The following is a 19,940-nucleotide window of genomic DNA, read 5'->3' on the forward strand; positions in this document are numbered from 1 at the left end:
ATGTAGGTTTATCGTCATTGTCAATCAAAGGCTGTTGGTCGCACTTGCTGGTGCTTCCATGAACGAAATGTGATTACATATATTCGTGCAGTAGAATTCTGTTAATTCAACGCCGGTCAATTAGATTTTTTGGTTAACTCAATCCTGACCGAAGGTACCGGCTGGTACCTTGCTCATTATTTCAATCCTAAAATTGTCATTTTCCTATAATTTAACCTTGACCAGTCTGCATGCCCTAATGTGTGCATATGAACCTGACCAAAGATCAAGCTTGTGACATAGTTCGGCCCTCATACCTCTGAGCTTTCTATCAGTTGATAGAAATAGCTCATATTCAAAAATATTTGCTTCTGTATGCATCTCCTTTTTATTCGTATTTGAGAATGTTCGACTCTATTTGCATTTTTTTTCGGATGCATATTATTTGCTGTGCATTTTACTAACCCCTCCCTTCTATATTCTTTTTGAATAACATAAGCACTACTCCTTATTATTCAAAGGTGATTATGTCGTTTTTTTTTTTTAACTTTTTTCATATGCTTACTAGAGAGTGACTGCATCGGGCAATATGGTTTAAGCCCGTTTTGACATAGCACATGGTTTTGCATCACTCCGACAATTTTGCAAAGGCACTCAGTGAAAACCTGGAAAACCCCGAATGCTTGGTCAAATTATAGCAGGGGTTGCTCACGCCTGGTAAGAACTTGAAACAGCCAAAGCTCACTGCCTTTTTTGCACCTGAATTAAGTTTTGCTTCACAGAATATATTGTATTTTGACTTCCTCGTAGTTGTATCACAATTAAAGCTCGACTGCTTTAGCTTTTTCTTGAGCTCACTTATAACGAATTTTTTTGCCTCCTGCTGACCTTGTTATAACGAGGGATTACTGTACGTGGACACAGATTTTGAATGATGTCTTGAGTTAAGAACTAAAGAGCTTCACTTGAACGTTAAGAGCAGTTACCTTTAAGAGCAGTTACGCTTACCTTTAAGAAAGTAATCTTTACTTGAATCTGAATATTTGAATGCAGCTGTCCTTACGGGAGTAGATGTTTCTTGGAACACATCGTTAAAAGCCTCTTTGTGTTCTCACTGGGGATGGTGTTATTATCAAAAGTTGCCTGTGGTTGTGCCTCACAGCGTGAGTGCATAACAGGCTCAATGTGCTGCTTGCAAGATCGCTACCAGCTGTAGAGGGTGTTGCATTTAGTACAGTAAAACCTCGTTAAACTGTACCTGCTTAAAGAGTAGTTTCACTTTAAATGTAGTAAAGCCATATCCCCGACTCGGCGGCTATTGAACATAATGTGTTTTGTATCCGCATAAACCGTACCAGCTTGGCGGGTGGTATATAGATTGGTTATACGTAGTGTAATAGAGTAATATAGATTGGTTAATACGTAGTGTTTCAACTTTTTGTCGCGCAACAACGGTGGTGCATCATCTCCATCATGCGGCCCAGCAGAACAACAAGCCTCAGAGATGAGAACAACGGCCTCCAAGGGTCCTGTGCGTTGGTGCACGAAGCCACATCAACATCAATATCATTTCGGTGGCGTGCCAGAGAGCATTGTCGCGTCATGTAAGCGAGGACTTGTGTCATGCTGAAGCTCCGATAAAAAAGACGGCGGATGCTCAGCATAGAAGAAAAATTAGACATTGTTCGTGCTATCCAACATGACACGAAGAAGTCAGCGCTGGCACGCGACAGGGATCTGCTGTTGACTAACTATGGTGTGTGGCATTTGGAATGCAAAGAAGTTGTTCAGCACCGCTTCAGCGACCGCGAAGAGACGTCAGCTACAAGCTTCAACTTTTTGCCATCGTTGCCTCTGTTGTTGACGAAGTGTCAGCTAGCAACAGTGATGAGGACGACATGGAAAGCGACAGCACGGGCGATTCAGGCCTGACAGTGGCAGAAGCTGTGCGTTACGTCAGCCTCATGAATGCAATCGTCGCAACGAGAACAGCGCCCCGCAATGAAAAAGACGCCCTGCGACTTCTGCAGCGCTACTGCGTGCATGCACATAGAATACGTAACTCCAACGAGGAATCTGCCATGCGAGTGTTTTGCCGAGAAGAGAGGGGCTGGCTGAAAAGCTGCCTCGCAGCTTCAGTAAGTTTGAGGCCGCTGTCGTCGCTGCCAAGCCGCCGCGGTATCAAATGAGAATAGCACTTTTGTCACGCGAAGTGAATAAATACTGCATGTTTTTTCTCCTTTCATGCACTCTCTCTGAGTTCCGTTTTTGACAGGTAAGTGGTCGACCTCATGCTATTTCGGTTAAACAGTACTACCGTTTTGTACGTAGTTTTTCCAAGCTTTGGCCAACTATGGTTTAACAAGGTTTCACTGTACTACCATCCCTACAGCTAGTCATGCTTGTCACTTGCCAAGAACAAAACAAAAATACCAAATCGGACGCAAGGCACACCAGGAATATGCAGCGATGCTTTGTAAAGTCCATGATAAAATGCACAGACAATGCACTGATACATAGGCCTCCTAGTGCCCCTGATCGGTGCTACATTTGCCAGCTTATTGTCTTGAAAATCTGGAGGTGCATTTTTGAGGCCATGACCAGCTAAATTTGCCTCTGCTTCTCCACTTCGGCAGCTGCTCTCTGTCGTGTGGCATGCAATTGGAAAGGTGTGTTTGCAGACGACCACATGTAATTCAACCATTTGACCAATGGTGCCTCTGTCTTCCTTTGTGGCAGTAGTGAGATTTCATTATATGTAAAGTCTATGTTTGTTACAACAAACCCGGGTACAACAGACTTTCAGATATACCGGACCATATTGCAGCCTTAGTTCTGCCTATTTTATTACTGAAACGAAGTTCACTCTCAAGGGACCGTGCTACAACGGACTATCAGCGACAGCGGACTAAATTAGTGGCAATTTTTTCCAAATCGGATGCATAAAAGATTCTTTTGCCGTGTTGACATGGGCTGACAACTGACTTGCGAGGGTCATCCGATAATCGCAGCTCAATATCGTGGGCACGAGAGAGGAAGGCGTTGCGGAAACACGTCGTCGTCTTTTGCGCTCGAGGCACGAAAGGGGGGGAGGGGGGGGAGGTGAGAGAGAGAGGGGTTCAACTTCAGTGGCTGCCTCTTACATCGTGGCGCCACTGTATCTTGAAAGCAATCTGCAATGTAGACAAAGTGCTCGCCCACGTGGGCGACATATCTTGAAAGGGATCTGTGATGTGGACAAAGTGCACCCAGTGGTGGTAGCTTCATATGTGCTGTGCTTTCGGCGTTTAGTTGGCATTGAAGTGACAGACAGCACTAAGCTCGCTGCTGCTGCCATGCTTATTTTGCTTAATTTGCTATCGCTGCTTCGCCTTTCGGATGAAACTGCAATTTTTTGTTTTGTTTTTTACTTTGAATGTTTGTTACTCACTTTTTGCAGTGAAGTTATTAGACGTCCCGAAGAAAGTTTAGGAAGTGACGTGTTTCAGATATTACGGACTTTGGATAAAATGGTTGTTTTTTCTCGGGTTATCAGGGTCCATTGTAACGAGAGTCAACTGTATCTATATTGTGGATAAACACACTTCGTTATACAGTCAAACGCGGATATATCGAACCCGCATATTTCGAATTATTGGCTATATCGAACAGATAGATTACCCCCTTGAAAATACTATGTAAAAGTATAGGACAATTGCGTAGTATATCGAATTCCATTTTCATCGGACATTCGATATGTCGAACGTGGCTTGGCACCGTGCCCCTGGAAGGTGCACTTTTCCCAAAGACATTCGTGTCCGGTCCTCAGGGGAATACATTTCCGCAGTCAGTCAGCAGGCTTCTCCTCTGCACGTGCGCGGCCATCCCCTAGTGATGGAGACGCAGAGCCTTTCCCCCGTTCTTGCGCTCCACCGGCGTGAGCTCTCTCACTCCTGTACCGCCGACGGGTGCATTGGGTGAGGCCAATGGAGCTCAACGAAGAGAGTGCGCGGCATGGAGATGCGGCAACGTTTCCAAGCCACGCTTCCTGGGGAAAGGAAGAGAGAGGGAGGAGTTGGCACAGTTGCTGCCAGAGAGGGCTCAAAAAACGAAGCATAGCAAAGCGGCAATTGCGCCCACAGCGCCTTCGACGGCATATTCCGCCAATATTTTTCCCCGCTCTCTTCTTTCTTTTCCCTTTGTCGTTCCTTCGCAGCTCCGTTGACTGCCGCTCGAACGATGGTTCTTTATTCTATGAACAGGCTTCGCTCGAACTGCTCCATATGCGCATCATGCGTTTTCTTGTGTGTACCTGTGTTTCAACGTGCCGTCTGTAGCATGTATGATTGCGGTCATCTGGTGAGCTATGGCATCCGCGGACATAAAAAAGAGGAAGAATCTGGACTTTGCAAGAAAGTTTGAGGTAATCCGGCATTTCGAGAACGGAGAAAGGTCCTCCGTGGCAGATGCATTCGGCATTCCGCGGTGTACGTTAAGTACATTGTTAAAAAGCAAGCAGGACATCAAGCTTAAAGCAGGTGAGGAAAGTCGCTCGGGAATGTGTCATGTGCGCTTTGCTGCTTTTGACAAAGTGGAGAAGGCACTCTATACATGGTTTCTTGAAATCCATGCGAAAAATATTCCCGTGGATGGCCCGATGTCAACCGAAAAGGCCAAATTGTTTGCTACGGCTCTTGGCGAAGCGAACTTTTGTGGTGGCACTGGGTGGCTGCAACGGTTCAAAAACCGTCACGGCATTGTAGGAAAGGCCATTGCAGGCAAAAGTGGGGCTGTCAGCAGCCAGGAGATGCAGCAGTGGCTTTCTGGGGAGTGGCCGAAGATCACTGCGATGTTTTCGCCTGCAGAAATCTTCAATGCAGACGAAACTGGTCTCTTTTGGTAAATGTTGCCGAATATGACACTCGCTCTTCGTGGAACCTCATGTCACGGCGGTAAAATGAGCAAAGTGCGTGTGTTGGTGCTGCTTGCAGCCAACATGGACGGCTCGTGCAAGCTACGGCCATTCATGAACGGGAAGAGCAAGTCACCGCGCTGCTTCAAGAACTGTAAACAGCTTCCCGTCTGCTACGGCTGTAATGGGAAGGCCTGGTTGACATGTCGACTTTTTGTTGAATGGTTGCACGCTTGAAGACGCTGAGTTGGGCAAGTTGGGCCGCCAAGTTTGCCTTCGGTAGACAACTTTCCGGCCCATCAAATGACTTGCAAGCTGCAGTACATCGAACTGAAGTTTCTCCCGCCGAACGCCACAGCGAGACTGCAGCCCCTCCACCAGGGTATCATAAAGGCATTCAAGGTAGGCTATCGGAAGCGACTTATTCAACGGTTCCTCGTAAACCTCTGCATGGGAACCAATCTCAAGATTGACCTGCTCGGCGCGATCCAGATGATTACCGGCACTTGGGGCGACATGAAGCAGGCCACAGTAGCCAACTGTTTTGGCAAGGCAGTCCATGAAGTGGCCAGAGATGAATTTCCGGAAGCTTTAGATGACGATGAGTGCTTGGTGTACATGTTTTGCGACTTGTCCAATTTTCCCGGCGCTGTCCCATCTGAAGTGACTGTTGATGACTTCATTAACGCTGACAGCGAAGTTCAAGTGGTAGCCGACCTCGCTGATGAGGACATTGTGACCGGAATAGCTGGCGTTCAAGACGGCGATTCCAGCGACAACGAGGGCAACTGTGTTTTCGAAGAAACACGTCCATGCACAGCCACTGAACTGGCATCAGCATTCAGCCTGATTCGGCGCTGTTGCGGCGGAATGGAAGGCACTGGGCTCTTGCACCTGTACAGTCTCGAGAAGATTGAGTCTAGTGTTTTTAACTTCATTTCCTAGAGGAAAAAGCAGCCCAAAATTAGCAATTTTTTTCCCGTGATGTAAATCGCTTTCATATTGTGTGCACATGCTATGCGATTCGCTGCTGTTCCAATTGGTAAGCCACAATTAATTATGATCACGAGTGCTTTTTTGGCCTATATCTGTAATCGAATTTTCGCTATATCGAACTTCTTTCCGATCCCCGTCGAATTCTATATATCCGGGTTCGACTGTATTGAGGGTAGAAATACACGTTGTTCTATAGGTATAAAGTTAGCAAAAGGTAAATACTGCGTAACATTGAAGATTTCGTTATACAGTATACTTCGGTTAGTTCCGGTTAGTTCTGTTTTTAGGTTAATTTGACCCTGACGGAATGTCCTGGCGGATGCTTGTGCATGCGCTTTCATTATTTCAATTCTATGGGTCTTCAACAGATGATTTGAACTTGACCGGTCAGCATGCACACACTCTACCAATTTATGGTGACTCCACTGGCAACCCCTTTAGTGGCAGTGTCTGCCTTGGCTGAGGTTACGGGACAGCAAATGCATTGAACACATATCTCTTTCCAAGTTTTGATCTGCCCTAAGGAAATTTTAAAGCAAGAACAGTAGCTGACAATGAATGATTACAATGGCTACCTATTTTTAATGGGCCTTTTCTTGTTTTGCAAGAATATTGTGCCGAAAATTTTCATCGCAGTGCAGTCCAACAGAAAACCCCGACAGTCTACCTTCAGAGCCAGCTTTGCCAACATCATCACCCTCATGAGATAGTGACAGATGAAGTTCTCACATGACACAACAACATGCCGTTTTCAGTCATCAGTTACAAAACCTAATTCAACATAACATGCTAAGCTAGCTGGAACAAGTCTCGTCACATTCTCTGTGGCATTCCAGATAATTGCATGCCTCACAAGACGGAACTATCAAAGTGGTTAACCAAAGTGTGGGCTACCATCCCGTTTGCGACAGTTGCAGAGTCATTTAATAAATCCTGAATATCAAATGCACAATGGGCCATGCAGAGGACGCATTATGGTTCATAGACAGCAGTAAAGTGCTGTGTGGGACATTAGGCGTAAATAAATTTGTATTTTATGAAGGTAAAGTTTGCTGGTTTCATCCTTTTTTTATTACCAGGTTCCTTGTAGCAAAGAAAAATTGGTTGCACGTTAACTTTCTACTGTATTTAGGAGTGGCGATGTCTTTTTAGGTTATTTTACGTGCAAGCGTACATACCCTGTCAGTGAAAACAGGGAGATTATATCGGAGACCGTCAAGCTGGGAGGAGGGTGCCTGGAGGCGGAGAGGAGAAGCGCGTGCTGAGGAATGTACGGAGGAGCATGTGGTGGAGCGGGAAGCAGTAAGGAGGCAGGCGGTTACAGAGAAGAAGGGTAGGCAGAGACGTGCTTGGTTTGCCTCCTCTGGCAGTTACTATGGATTGTGTGCACTATGGATGTACCAGGTTCTTCTGGCGATCGAGAGGCCGAACAAGTGAGAACGACGAAGCAGCAACGCAGCGCAAGTTGACCTTTAAGTCGTCGGCAAGTGCTGGGAATGAGTGCAAGAAGACCAGCGAAAGGCATGCCTAGGAGATTTCCAAAGAACAACAATGGGCCATGCAGACAATGCATTATGGTTCATAGACAGCACTAAAGGGCTGTTTTGGTCACTAGGGGTAAATAAATTTATGTTCTATAAAGGTAAAGTTTGATGATTTCACCCCTTTCTGATTACCAGGATCCTCGTAGCGAAAAAAATTGGATGCTCGTTACATTTCTACTGTGTTTAGGAGCTGCAATGTTCTTTCTAGGTTATTTTATGTGCAAGCATAAATAACCTAGAAATAACCTAGTCAGTGACATGTTACTATTAATTTTCAACTTTAATAATAATAATAATATTTGGGGTTTTACGTGCCAAAACCACTTTCTGATCATGAGGCACGCCGTAGTGGAGGACTCCGGAAATTTTGACCACCTGAGGTTCTTTAACGTGCACCTAAATCTAAGCACACGGGTGTTTTCACATTTCGCCCCCCTCGAAATGCGGCCGCCGTAGCCGGGATTCGATCCCGCGACCTCGTGCTCAGCAGCCCAACACCATAGCCACTGAGCAACCATGGCGGGTTAATTTTCAACTTTGTACGCATAGAAAATAGGTGCGCCTTTGATTTGGAGGCATGTTAGAATCAGGCAAATACTGCAAATGAATCAGTGGTATGTTTCTTTCCCCCATCTTGTTTAATTCCACCTGCTAAAATTTGATCAATTTCATTGATCCCGTCAGATCAAATTATAGGAATTCGACTGTGTTGAAGTTTGTTATATTGAGGTTTATATTGGGCTCATAATGCACAAAGACGAACCCATAATGCATGAGCTGGCAGGCTCATAAAAAAAGGGTAAATTATTTTGATTCCCCCATCAGTTTGTTGCTGCCAACATCATTGAAATACCAAGTGCTTATCTCACAATATCTATTGTAAAAAATATATTTAAGTTTTGATGACGTGGTGCACTGCAGATCATGGGCCACCTGGATCTGATTCCGATTGTGGCACGGGGCTTCAACCTGTACTTCCCGACACTTATCTGCGTGCTATGCCTGGCCACCTGGTGGCACCTGGGAAGTCGACTGCTGCACTGCCTCGGCTTTGAGCAGTTCATCACTGACGACGAGCTCACAGGGGACCTAGTCAACGAGGGCAGGGACCTCATCAAGCGGGGTGAGTGTGAAAACTATAGTTAAATAGGCTTCGTGGTTGCACATGGGATGAAGCACAGAGCAATTTCCAAGCGATTTATGGTCACACTGGCAAATTGCTCTTTAAATAGCATTTCTCAAATATATTGAGACTGCTTATGCTTTCCTGCTTGAAGTCTTTTTTGAAGAGGAAGTGCATGGGAAAGAGCTGACTATCCATCAGGTGTGCTTACTCAAATGACCAAGTTGTATGAATGCTGCAAAGTTCACTGCTGTAATAAAAGAGCAACTCTCTATTTCTTCAAGTTCTCCACACCATGCCAGGGACTGCACTCTGCCAAGTGCAGCAAAACATTGTGCCATTAGCAATTGAGTTACTGTTACTTATGACAAGATCTTTTTCCAAAGTGACTGGTTAGTTTTCCGTAATTGTTACATTTCCCAGTGCGACAGGTTAAAGCTTGTGTCACCATGTAGAGACAGTAAAGAAATCAGCAAAACTCTGGATGACAAAAGTAGTGTTTTATTGGGCGAACCTGTGGCCTCAAAGACAGGCTACACCCAAAGAACAATGATAGCGACGAACACAGTCGGCAGTCGTTGAAAATTTGATCAGCAGGTCAAGCGCAGTCAGCTTTTATACTAGGGGCATCGAAGGTTCCGGACTAATCGCTGGTGCCCGTGTGTCTTGCAGAAAGTACAGTGGAAACTCATTGATACGTTTCTGTTACATATGCTTTCCTGGTGCCAACGTTCGCAACCAAGAAGACATAAAAGTACCCAATACTGTTACACTCGTCTTTTACCGGCTCATACGTTCCCACAAAACACTATTTTTCGGCACCAGCGTTCAGTACATCTCCAAACTGCGATCGTATGATACGTTTTCCAGCAGCTAGATCCCATATAAACAAAAAAATCTACGAGGTGTGCGCAATGGAGAACAGTGTATAGCTGCCCGCCACCGCAGCTTCACCGCAATACCCGCCCGCCTCATGTGAAAACGCCGGTGCGCACTCAGTTTCTCATTTCGGTACGAGCAAAGCTTCACCGGGATCATTGCACGTGGCGTTGACAGCTATCACCATCAAGTCTATTGCGATAAGCATCTTTGCCTATCTGTTTCACAGCGTGTGGTGTCGTCAGAAGCATAGCACACGATTTTAATAGGTGATATCCAAAATGCACCGCTGTTCCTTGATGCAGACTGTGATCGTGTACGTTTTCCGGTCGCTAGACCTCACTAAACAAGAAGAGATGCGAGGCATGCGCAGTTTCTTATTCCGGTACCAGGAAATCTCTGGCCGGGTCGTCGCGCACTGCATTCACAGCTATAGCCGACAAACCTATTGCAATACGCACCTTCACCTATCTATTTTACAGTGTGTGATGCATAGTGCCATTGGTAGTGTACTGCACGCTTTCAGTAGGTGACAATCCAAATGCGCTGCTGTTCCCTGCTGCAGGTGGCACAATGTGAGCATCACGTTTCGCTTCGGCGGCATCCAGCATCACACACCAGCTCAATTTCGTTTTAATTTCCCGTCGCCTTCTTAAAACACCACGTAATAGGAAAACAACAAAATGCGTCTCGGGGCGCCAGAGCACTACCAGCTCCACATGCGTCGGCGTCTCATGATGCAATGATCCATGCGATGCTTCGCATTCTGTAGATGTCAACAGTAGTTGAGTCTGTCAAATTTTTAGTTACTTCGGATTGTACATTTTGCTGGTTAGTGCGTTTTTTCTCTTGATTTTTCCAACACCAAGAGAAAAAACCGCACATTATTACAAAATTATCGTCCAATATCACTTACATCATCATGTTGTAAACTAATCGAACATATTTTTGCCAACCAGATTAATTAATTTTTAGATGCACACGCAGTCCTCTCTAATTTCCAGCACGGGTTTAGAAAAGGATACTCAACAATTACACAATTAGTGACAGTAATACATTCACTCACTTCATGTCTCGATAGGAACAGGCAAATTGATGCAATATTTCTTGATTTCAGTAAAGCTTTCGATAGAGTTTTCGATAGAGACGTTTAAACGACAACTGACATCAAGTCAGCTCATGCGGATTCCAAGAAGGGGAAATAGGTCACTCAGAATGACCACTTGAGTGGCAGCGTTCAGGAAACTTAATTTATTGGTTTTCCGCTCGCCCCCTTGAGGCACATGCGGAGGGACGAGCAATATTCTCACACCTTTGGACCTTCTGTTTCCTATGCCACCCGCCATGAACCCACTGCTGCTGTTGCCCCTGCTCCGAACCTTCGCTACAGCCGCTCGCCCTCACCTCGACGCCATCAGTCTCGTTCGCCCCAACCCCGCCGCTTCTCTTTGCCGTCTATCGCCTCCCGGGCCCAGCTGGAAAACTAGGCACTGCAGCTTCTGGAGGTGAAGCTGCATTGTCGACACTGCCCTCAAATCCTCTGCTCACGTTAAACACGAACCAAAACCTTTTTGACGTTGATGTTGATGGCTATCCTGTCACGGCACTCATCGATACAGGGGCACATCTTTCTATTATGAGTGCTGCCTTCCGACGACGACTGAACAAGCTCCTCACCCCAGCATCGGCACGCGTTGTCCGCGTTGCGGATGGCGGTACTGTGCCTATCATCGGCATGTGTACGGCACATGTTAGCATCGCCGGCCGCCACACTCCTGTCCTCTTCACCGTGATTGCTCATTGCCTCCACGACCTCACTCTCGGCCTCGATTTTCTCTCCGCGCATTCTGCTCTTATTGACTGCTCTGCCAGTACCCTTCGCCTTGAGTTACCGATTCTCGCATAACCTTCTGACGCACCCCAGTGCCGCCTACGACCCACCGGCTTTATTCCCATGCCGCCAAAATCAATAGCCTATATTGAACTCTTGTCTTCCCCACCATTCCCTGATGGCGAGCACCCCGTCACTCCTCTGCCCGAAATTCCACTACAGTATGACGTTACCGTGCCTCACAGTATACTTACTATTACTGCGAACCGCACTTTCATGCCTATCTTTAACTTTAGATTGGCAAAGCAAATTCTACCGCAAGGTATTTGCCTTGCCAACATTGATTGTCTCGGCGACCATTACGTGGCAACTTTATCGACCGATGCTTCTTGTGAGCTTAGCAGGCCCATCGTGCCAGCCTTGCCCGCCGATCCCAAGATACAGGAAATGGTTGCGACGGACCTGTTTTCTGCGCAGGCTGAAGACCTTTACGAAGTATTATCGTCCTACAGAGATATTTTTTACTTCGACGATCGCCCTTTAGGCCAGACGCTCACGGTCAAGCATCGGATTCTTACTGGCGATGCTACTCCTATTCACTGACGACAGTATCGAGTTTCTGCATCAGCACACGTCCCGGACCAGGACGAATTTTTCTTCAACTTTGAGGCTTTTCTTTCGAGGAACCCGTATGGGTTCCCTTTGTAGCAATTGCTACGAACGGGTGGATGTCTGATTTTCCCTTTAACCAAGTAATTCAAAGTGAAGTGAACAAAATACTAGACAAGAACATCATTGAGCCTTCTTCGAGTCCCTGGGTGTCACCTGTAGTGTTGGTTAAGAAGGATGGCATGTGGCGCTTCTGTGTAGACTACCGTCATCTGAACAGCATTACTAAGAAGGACGTCTACCCGCTCCCACGTATAGATGACGCCCTTGACTGCCTCCACGGTTCCAGCTATTTCTCTTCTATTGATCTTCATTCTGGATACTGGCAGATTGCTGTTGACGATATGGACAGAGAAAAAACCGCATTCATCGCACCTGATGGCTTATACCAATTTAAAGTAATGCTCTTTGGATTAGGCAACGCCCCTGCCACCTTTGAGCGTATGATGGACTCCTTGCTCCGAGGTTTCAAATGGTCCACATGTCTCTGCTACCTTGATGACGTCATCGTCTTCTCGAGCGAGAGCGAGAGCCAGAGTGAGAGCCAGGTCATTCACTTGAGTTAGCCCATCCTTTCTCAGGGAGCGCAGTTGGTCACTGCTGTCAGTCATTCTCGGCGTTACAATGATGCATGCTTAAACATTGCATACTTGGCCTTATACCCTCCAAATTCTTCTACTCTTCTAGTGTTTGGCCGTAGCAGACGCACTCGTATGGCAACATTTCCTTTTGGCAGCTAGACGTGGGTTAGAGAACCGTGAGAATAAGGAGTTTTTAGAGGAATTCTAGGAGAGCATTTATGCTGGCACTTCTTCTGCACTAAGAGGGAGGAGAGTTTTTGGTCGGCACACAAATGCAAAACAGCTAGCCAACACAGCAAAATTTAAGTTTTGCAAACCGTTATAAGAAGAAAACAGCATCTACCTGTTATTTGTGAACCGAAAAGGATTGGTGTTTCATTCAATCATTACTTGACACAGAAAAACAATTAACCTGAAAAAAAGACACTGGAAAGTAAGGCAATCATCAAAAAGAAACCTTTTGAACTTTCAGCTACTATGAATAGATGGCAAGAACAACAGACATTGTTGTACATAAATTCAAAACACAACAAATATACTGAGCGCTATATACATTGATTTGTGCTGTGTTTACACATTAGAAAAACACATCTAGTACGACATGAAATTTTCAAATATTGTACAAATGAAGTAAAGTAACAAACAGAAAAATAAGTAAGTACCTGGCCAAAAGCACTTCAAATATGTTAGAACATAAATACAGCAATAATAATACCCTGTGTTTACAAGTACATATGTAGTTCTTGCAATGAGAAATTTGTGGCATGCTTGTAATATGCTTGGTAAGTTGTATTCCAATATTTGGTGTTATAATTTGTCACGATCTACCCCGGGTCATGAACAAGGGAGGGCTTGTGGCACCCTCCGATAGACAGACACTCCGCAGCGTGGTAGTGCTGAACGATGACTGACCGGCGAGCAGCCGTGCTCGTCGGTGTTTATTGTGATGCGGTGACCAATGTTGCCTGCCGAGCTTGGCAGGCGAACCAAGATTATGCCCGAGGGGGCATCACATACTTGCTACATAATTATTTCGGAAACATTGGAACATGACTGTATCTATTACATGTGGTAGGCACTATAGGCGTTAACATAATAGTTCTGCAGAAGCCCGCAAGGTGGAGAGAAGTAATTAATAAAGGGAAAATCAGACATCCACCAGTTCGTAACAATTGCTACAAAGGAAACCCAAACGGGTTCCTCGAAAGAAAAGCCTCATAAGGGAAAAAAAAATTTGTCCCGGTCCGGGACTCGAACCCGGAAAGGCGGTGGTCCCAGGTTCGAGTCCCAGACCAGGACGAATTTTTCTTAACCTGTGAGGCTTTTCTTTCAAAGAACCCATATGGGTTCCCTTTGTAGCAAATGCTACGAACTGGTGGATGTGTGATTTTCCGTTTATTAATTACTTCTCTCCATCTTGTGGGCTTCTGCAGAACCATTACGTAAAACTGTTGCCTTTGCCTCGAGTTCTTGACAAATTTGACTTCGCCCTGCTATCTGCTAGCCACCTGGTTAGCTCAGATGGTAGAGCGGCTGCCCCGGAAAGGCGGTGGTCCCGGGTTTGAGTCCTAGACCAGGACGAATTTTTCTTTACCTGTGAGGCTTTTCTTTCGAGGAACCCTTATGGGTTTCCTTTGTAGCAATTGCTGCGAACTGGTGGATGTCTAATTTTCTCTTTGTTAATAGGCATTAAGCATACCTTTTTGTTAAAAGACTGCTTAGAAACATCTGAGGCAAAATAAAACTAACACAAAATATTAAACGCATACATGTGTCCAACAGTGGAAATGCCCTACTTATTTAATGCAGGTCTTGTTGACGACATATAACCAAGATTAGCTATACGACGAATAATCTTGTTTTGCAAAATGTCAAGTTTCGCAGTGTTCACTTAAGTCGTAGTTTGCAACACAAGGTTGCAATAATTTAGGGTGTGTCTGAAAAGGGCACCTATCCTAAGTCACATCGGAAGGAGACACCGGCAGCGACCAAGTACGCCAACTGTAGAGACAGCTTTTTACACACATTGGAGACATGCTAGTCCCAACTCAGGCAAGAAGAAAAGGTGATGCCAAGAATTTTGTGTTCATTGGCAATTTTGATTGCCTGATTTCCTGACTGGCATATGCAAATGGCTGTGTTAGAAGAAATTCTTTATTTATGGCTTGACAAATTATACCTTTTGATTTCTTTGTGTTAATTGTGATTCATCCTTGGAACCTAAGAAATCATTTTTTGCAGGAATGTATTGCACCTAGTAATTGTCTTTGTCTAGGCTTGATAGAAGCATACCAGTGTCATCTGTGTATATCACAAATTTTGTGGTATTATCAATATTAACAATGTCGTCGATATAGATGTTAAACAATAACAGACCTAATATGCTCCCTTGCGAGATGTCATTTAAAACAGGTAAAAAGGATGACATGTAGCTATCTAAATGAACACGTTGTAATAACTTACATAAGCAAGATCTCATCAAGGCCAGTGGTGTACCACAAAAACCGTGTATACACTGCAGGGTTTCGGGGGCCTCGCTGAAATCTACAAAAAGGCCTGCAGTCAAGAAATCTTTATAGACATCTTGGAGTACAATTTCTTTAATTGTCAGTAATGCTGTCTCAGTTGACTTTCCTTTTCTGAAACCTAATTGGGAATTAGTTATTATTATTTATTTATTTAGTACATACTGCAGACCACATTGTGGTCCTTGCAGAACGGGCAGACATTGAGTACAAGACATACAAGATATGTTCGTATACATTCATAAAATATATAGACTTTACAATATATTGCTCATAGAAACATTTAGTGAGAAAGATCAAAACACAATACCTAATCAATTAATGATGTAAACAGCACGATGTAAAAAAAAAGGCAAGGGAATTGCACATCAAAGGCAAGGGAACTGCACATCAAAAACAAGGGAGTTTGAGAGCCGAGGACCTGCCCCGCTCATTCAACAGGAAGAACACATTCTATACAGAAAAACAAGACTATAAAAACTCACATAAAACACAGTCACATATTGTAAGGGGCGGGCAGCGAATTCCATTCAGAGATAGTTCGGGGAAAGAAGAAGAACCTAAAGCTGTCTGTCCTAGCATAGATAGGTGTCAGTGTATCTGGACGATGGTGTCGTGTATACCTAGTGGAGAGATGTCTTACATATAGTGAAGGAGCCAGAGCCAATTTGTGATTAATCAAATTATGTAAAAAGTCTAGCCCGTGTTTCTGTCTTCTTTGTTCAAGCGAAGGAATGTCGTTAGCCAACATCAACTCTGACGGGGAATCTGAACTTTTGAACTTAGAATAAATAAAACGAACAGACTTTCTCTGTATTCTCTCAAGTTTGTTAACATTCACTTTAGTATAGGGATCCCATGCAATGCAAGTATATTCATGTTTTGGCCAGATATAGGTTAGGTAAGTGAGTAGCTTAACGTTTGAGGGAGCATTTCTTAGTTTGTGTCGCAGATAGGGTAGCTTCCGAAAGGCGGAAGAACATATGTTGTCAATGTGAAGGTTCCAAAAAAATTTATTGGTGAACGTTACGCCAAGGTACTTGTAACTCTCAACTTGCTTTGATGAAACAGATCCCATTTGATACGTGTATTCCAGGGGATTCTTTTTATGCATTATGCGAAGAGAGACAGTCTTATCTATGTTTGCAGCCATGCCCCATTCTTCGCACCACAAAAATATATTATTCAAGCTAGAGTTAAGTTCCTTCTTATCATCCACGGACTTAATAGCACGGAATACAACGCAGTCATCTGCAAACAGCCTTATTTGTGTTCCTGGTTTGACGACGGTAACAATGTCATTAATATATAAAAGAAAGAGCTATGGACCCAGGACACTGCCCTGGGGAACAGCTGAAGTGACTGGCAGATATCCCGAGATGTGATCGTCAACTGAAGCATACTGTTGGCGATTATCCTGATAGTCTGTAATCCAGGTAATTATAATGTCCGGAAGGTTAATGTTCCTTAATTTTAATATTAGCTTTCTGTGAATTACCCTATCGAATGCTTTACTGAAGTCCAAAAACACTGCATCAATTTGACCGTTTGCATCCAAAGCTTTGGCAATTGAATCAGTTATTGTTACTAATTGTGTGGTAGTGGAACAACCTTTTCTGAAGCTTAGAACGACAGAAAGCTGAGCTAGTTGGTAAGGATTTATTATGCAATTATGGAAAAAAGCCATGTTGAGCACTTGTTAATATGGAGTGTTCATCTAAAAATTCATTAATGCGAGTTGCGATTATGTGCTCGAAAAGTTTGCAGCAAGATGACGTTAATGATATGGGGCGGTAATTCTCGAGCAATAATCAATCGCCTTTCTTAAAGACCGGAACAACTCGAGCCATCTTCCAATCTTCAGGCACTTTCGCGCATATCAAAGATGCTCTGAATAATACAACTAAGAATTTGGCAACAGTTTCGGCGTATCGCCTAAGAAACACATTCAGGAGGTTGTCAGGGCCAGGGGTTGTTTTGGTTTTTAACTTGAGTAACATAGACACAATGCCATGGTAAGATATAAAGTTTGCTTCATGCTCTTCAAGCACTACAGAACGCAAAGGTGGGCTTGATCGTGCACGGGAGAAAACGCTATGAAAATAAGTGTTAAAATGTTGTGCGATGGCATTCAAGTCATTAAGAATGGTTCCATTAACTGCAATTTCCGTAATAGTCTTCTTGCTATTGCCAAGGTATCCCCAAAATTTATCTGGTGCGTTTTTATAAAGTTGGGCAATGTTGTGGAAAAATAAAAATTTTTTGAATCGTGCACGGCGCATGACAGCTTTTTATGGAGTTCCGTGATAACAACTGTGCGTGGATGCTTCTTTTTTATTCGTTTGATTTTGCACTTTAGTTGTACTATTCCACACGTCATCCAAGGCGTACTTTTATTGACTTTCTTAGTTTTAGTGGGTATGAATGTATCTATGCAATGCCTGCACATTGTAGTAAACGCGGTCCAAAGTGCAGACACATCACTACCACTATCTGCAGAGCGCGTAAGACAAGTTTCCATGTAGTCAACTACCGTATATACTCGTGTAAGGGCCGCCCTCGTGTAAGGGCCGCACCCCAACTTTGAAAGCGGATATTTCGAAAAAAAAAAAACAAAAGTTCAAAATGTCCCGCCAGAAAAGTGTAGTTAGTTCATTTACAGCCAGATGGCGCTGCACGCTTTTCCGCTTTTATTCTACTTCCGCCGACGCGCCGACCACGCTGTTGACAGCGCGCCGCCATATTTGCCTTGTGCGGCCTCTTTGTTGGCATCGTTCCTAGCATCGTGTCGATACGTTGGCAGCGCGACTTCAGATCGGTGTCGTCGGTGTCACTTTGTTGGTTGTAGTGAACCCTGCAGAAGCCAGCGCACGTGACGGACGATGGGCCGGCATCTGAGATCATTCACTGCAGCATTTAAGCTGCAAGTGATTGACTATGCCGAGGAGCACGGGAAGCGGGAAGCTGGACGAAAGTACGACGTCGATGAGAAGCGCGTGCGTTACTGGATGAATCAGAAAGATGCCCTCGCCGCTACTAACAGGAGCCGAAAGGCGTTTCGCGGGAAAAAGTGCAAGTACCCGCAACTCGAAAGCGAGCTCGTCAACTACGTCGTCGACACACGAAGGGACGGCTACGCCGTATCGACTGACATGATACGCGTCAAAGCCCTCAGCATCGCTCGCCACATGGAAATACCCCCGGCACAATTCAAGGCAAGTCGGGGCTGGGCTACGCGGTTTATGAACCGTAACCAGCTTTCTATTCGGCGCCGAACGACGATTTGCCAAAAACTGCCGCGCGAGTACGAAGACCACGTCATTAAGTTTCATCGCTTCGTGAATGCTCTCAGGAGGGAGCATGAATACGACCTGTCCCAAATTGGGAATGCGGACCAGACACCTGTGTGGTTCGATGCACCGGAAAGCACCACAGTGGATTTAAAAGGTGCGAAAAGTGTGTCTGTGCGCACGACTGGTGCAGAACGCCAAAGGTGCACTGTGATGTTGTGCATCACGGCAGACGGCAGGAGGCTTCCGCCGTACGTCGTATTTAAAAGGAAGACTCTCCCAAAAGAGAAGTTCCCTCAGGGAATCGTCGTACGTGCGCAAGAGAAGGGCTGGATGTCCGAGGAACTGGTCGTTGACTGGATTAAGACCGTCTGGGCAAACAGACCTGGAGGGCTGTTACAACGGAAAGCCCTCCTTGTTTTGGACAGCTTTAGGGGCCACTTGACCGACCGCGTCAAGAACCGAGTTGCCGCAACTCGTACGGACTTGGCCGTCATTCCCGGTGGCCTGACGAGTGTGCTGCAGCCGCTCGACGTATGCGTCAACAGACCATTCAAAGTGGAATTTCGCCGATGTTACTCTGAATGGATGGCTGGAGGCGTCCACGAGAAGACCCCTACAGGACGGCTGAAGCGGGCGTCGCTCCAACAGGTGTGTGAATGGATTTTGAATGCGTGGCGTGCCATGTCAGTAGAAGTAGTTGCTAAAAGCTTCAAGGTAACGGGAATTTCGAACTCCATGAACGGCACCGAAGATGACCGTCTCTGGGAAGACGCGGACGCCGAGGCGAGCTCCTCCGAGAACGAGGACAGCGAAATGGAATCCGAATAAAAACATTTCTGGCATGTCATTTGTGACTCTTGCACTCTGCTACTGTTGCATAAACAGTACAGACCTTTGGCCTGTACTGCCTGTACTAAATCGGCCTGATTCGTGTAAGGGCCGCACCTAGCAAAATTTTCGAAGAAAAAGTGCGGCCCTTACACGAGTATATACGGTATGCTGGCATCATCCACTCTGATGTAATCTTTAAAAGATTTGGTATTGGCAGTTTTAGGAACAGTAGTTTTGACAATGGGCAAGGAAAGTGCAATAAGGTAATGGTCAGATAAGCCATCTTCGATTGACACGGTATGCTCAGAAAAGGGTCCGTTTAAAAAAATAACATCTAATATAGAACATGATGACCCTTGCACATGCGTGGGTTCATTAACCACTTGAATAAGATCATGTGTTAGCATAATGTCAAAAATAATGCTAGCATTTGCATCGGCCTTATTGTTTGCTTGGAGGAGCTCCCAATTGATACCAGGCAAGTTAAGATCGCCGATCAGAAAAATTTTCTTATTTTGGTACAGAGACATGTGCTCTTTAAGCTTATTCAAGTACTTGGGTGTAGCATCAGGTGGTCTATAAAATGCGAACAGCACAAAGCATTGACCCCAGCACGATAACCTGACGCATAGGTACTCTAGTTTGGGAGTATGACTGATAAGCGTGGCTCCGATTTGATCTCTAACTAGAACCACTATACCTCCGCCTCTGCATAGTCTATCCTTACGAAATATTTTGTAATGGAGTGGAAAAACAACTTCATTTGTTATATCGCTGCGCAACCAGGTTTCGGTTACG

At 45.0% G+C, this 19,940-nt stretch overlaps 1 protein-coding gene across 8 annotated transcripts in view; it reads left to right on the forward strand.

Moving 5' to 3' along the window:
- Positions 1 to 19,940, forward strand: part of LOC135896110 (G-protein coupled receptor-associated protein LMBRD2B) — a 390,673-nt gene that overhangs the window by 325,948 nt on the left and 44,785 nt on the right. For all 8 annotated transcript variants that reach the window (XM_065424449.2, XM_065424452.1, XM_065424451.1 and 5 more), the window contains one exon: positions 8,332 to 8,533. In XM_065424449.2, the coding sequence (XP_065280521.1) occupies positions 8,332 to 8,533 (202 nt within the window). The remainder of the gene's footprint in view (positions 1 to 8,331; positions 8,534 to 19,940) is intronic.

Source organism: Dermacentor albipictus, chromosome 6, assembly GCF_038994185.2.
Source record: "Dermacentor albipictus isolate Rhodes 1998 colony chromosome 6, USDA_Dalb.pri_finalv2, whole genome shotgun sequence".
NCBI lineage: Eukaryota > Metazoa > Arthropoda > Arachnida > Ixodida > Ixodidae > Dermacentor > Dermacentor albipictus.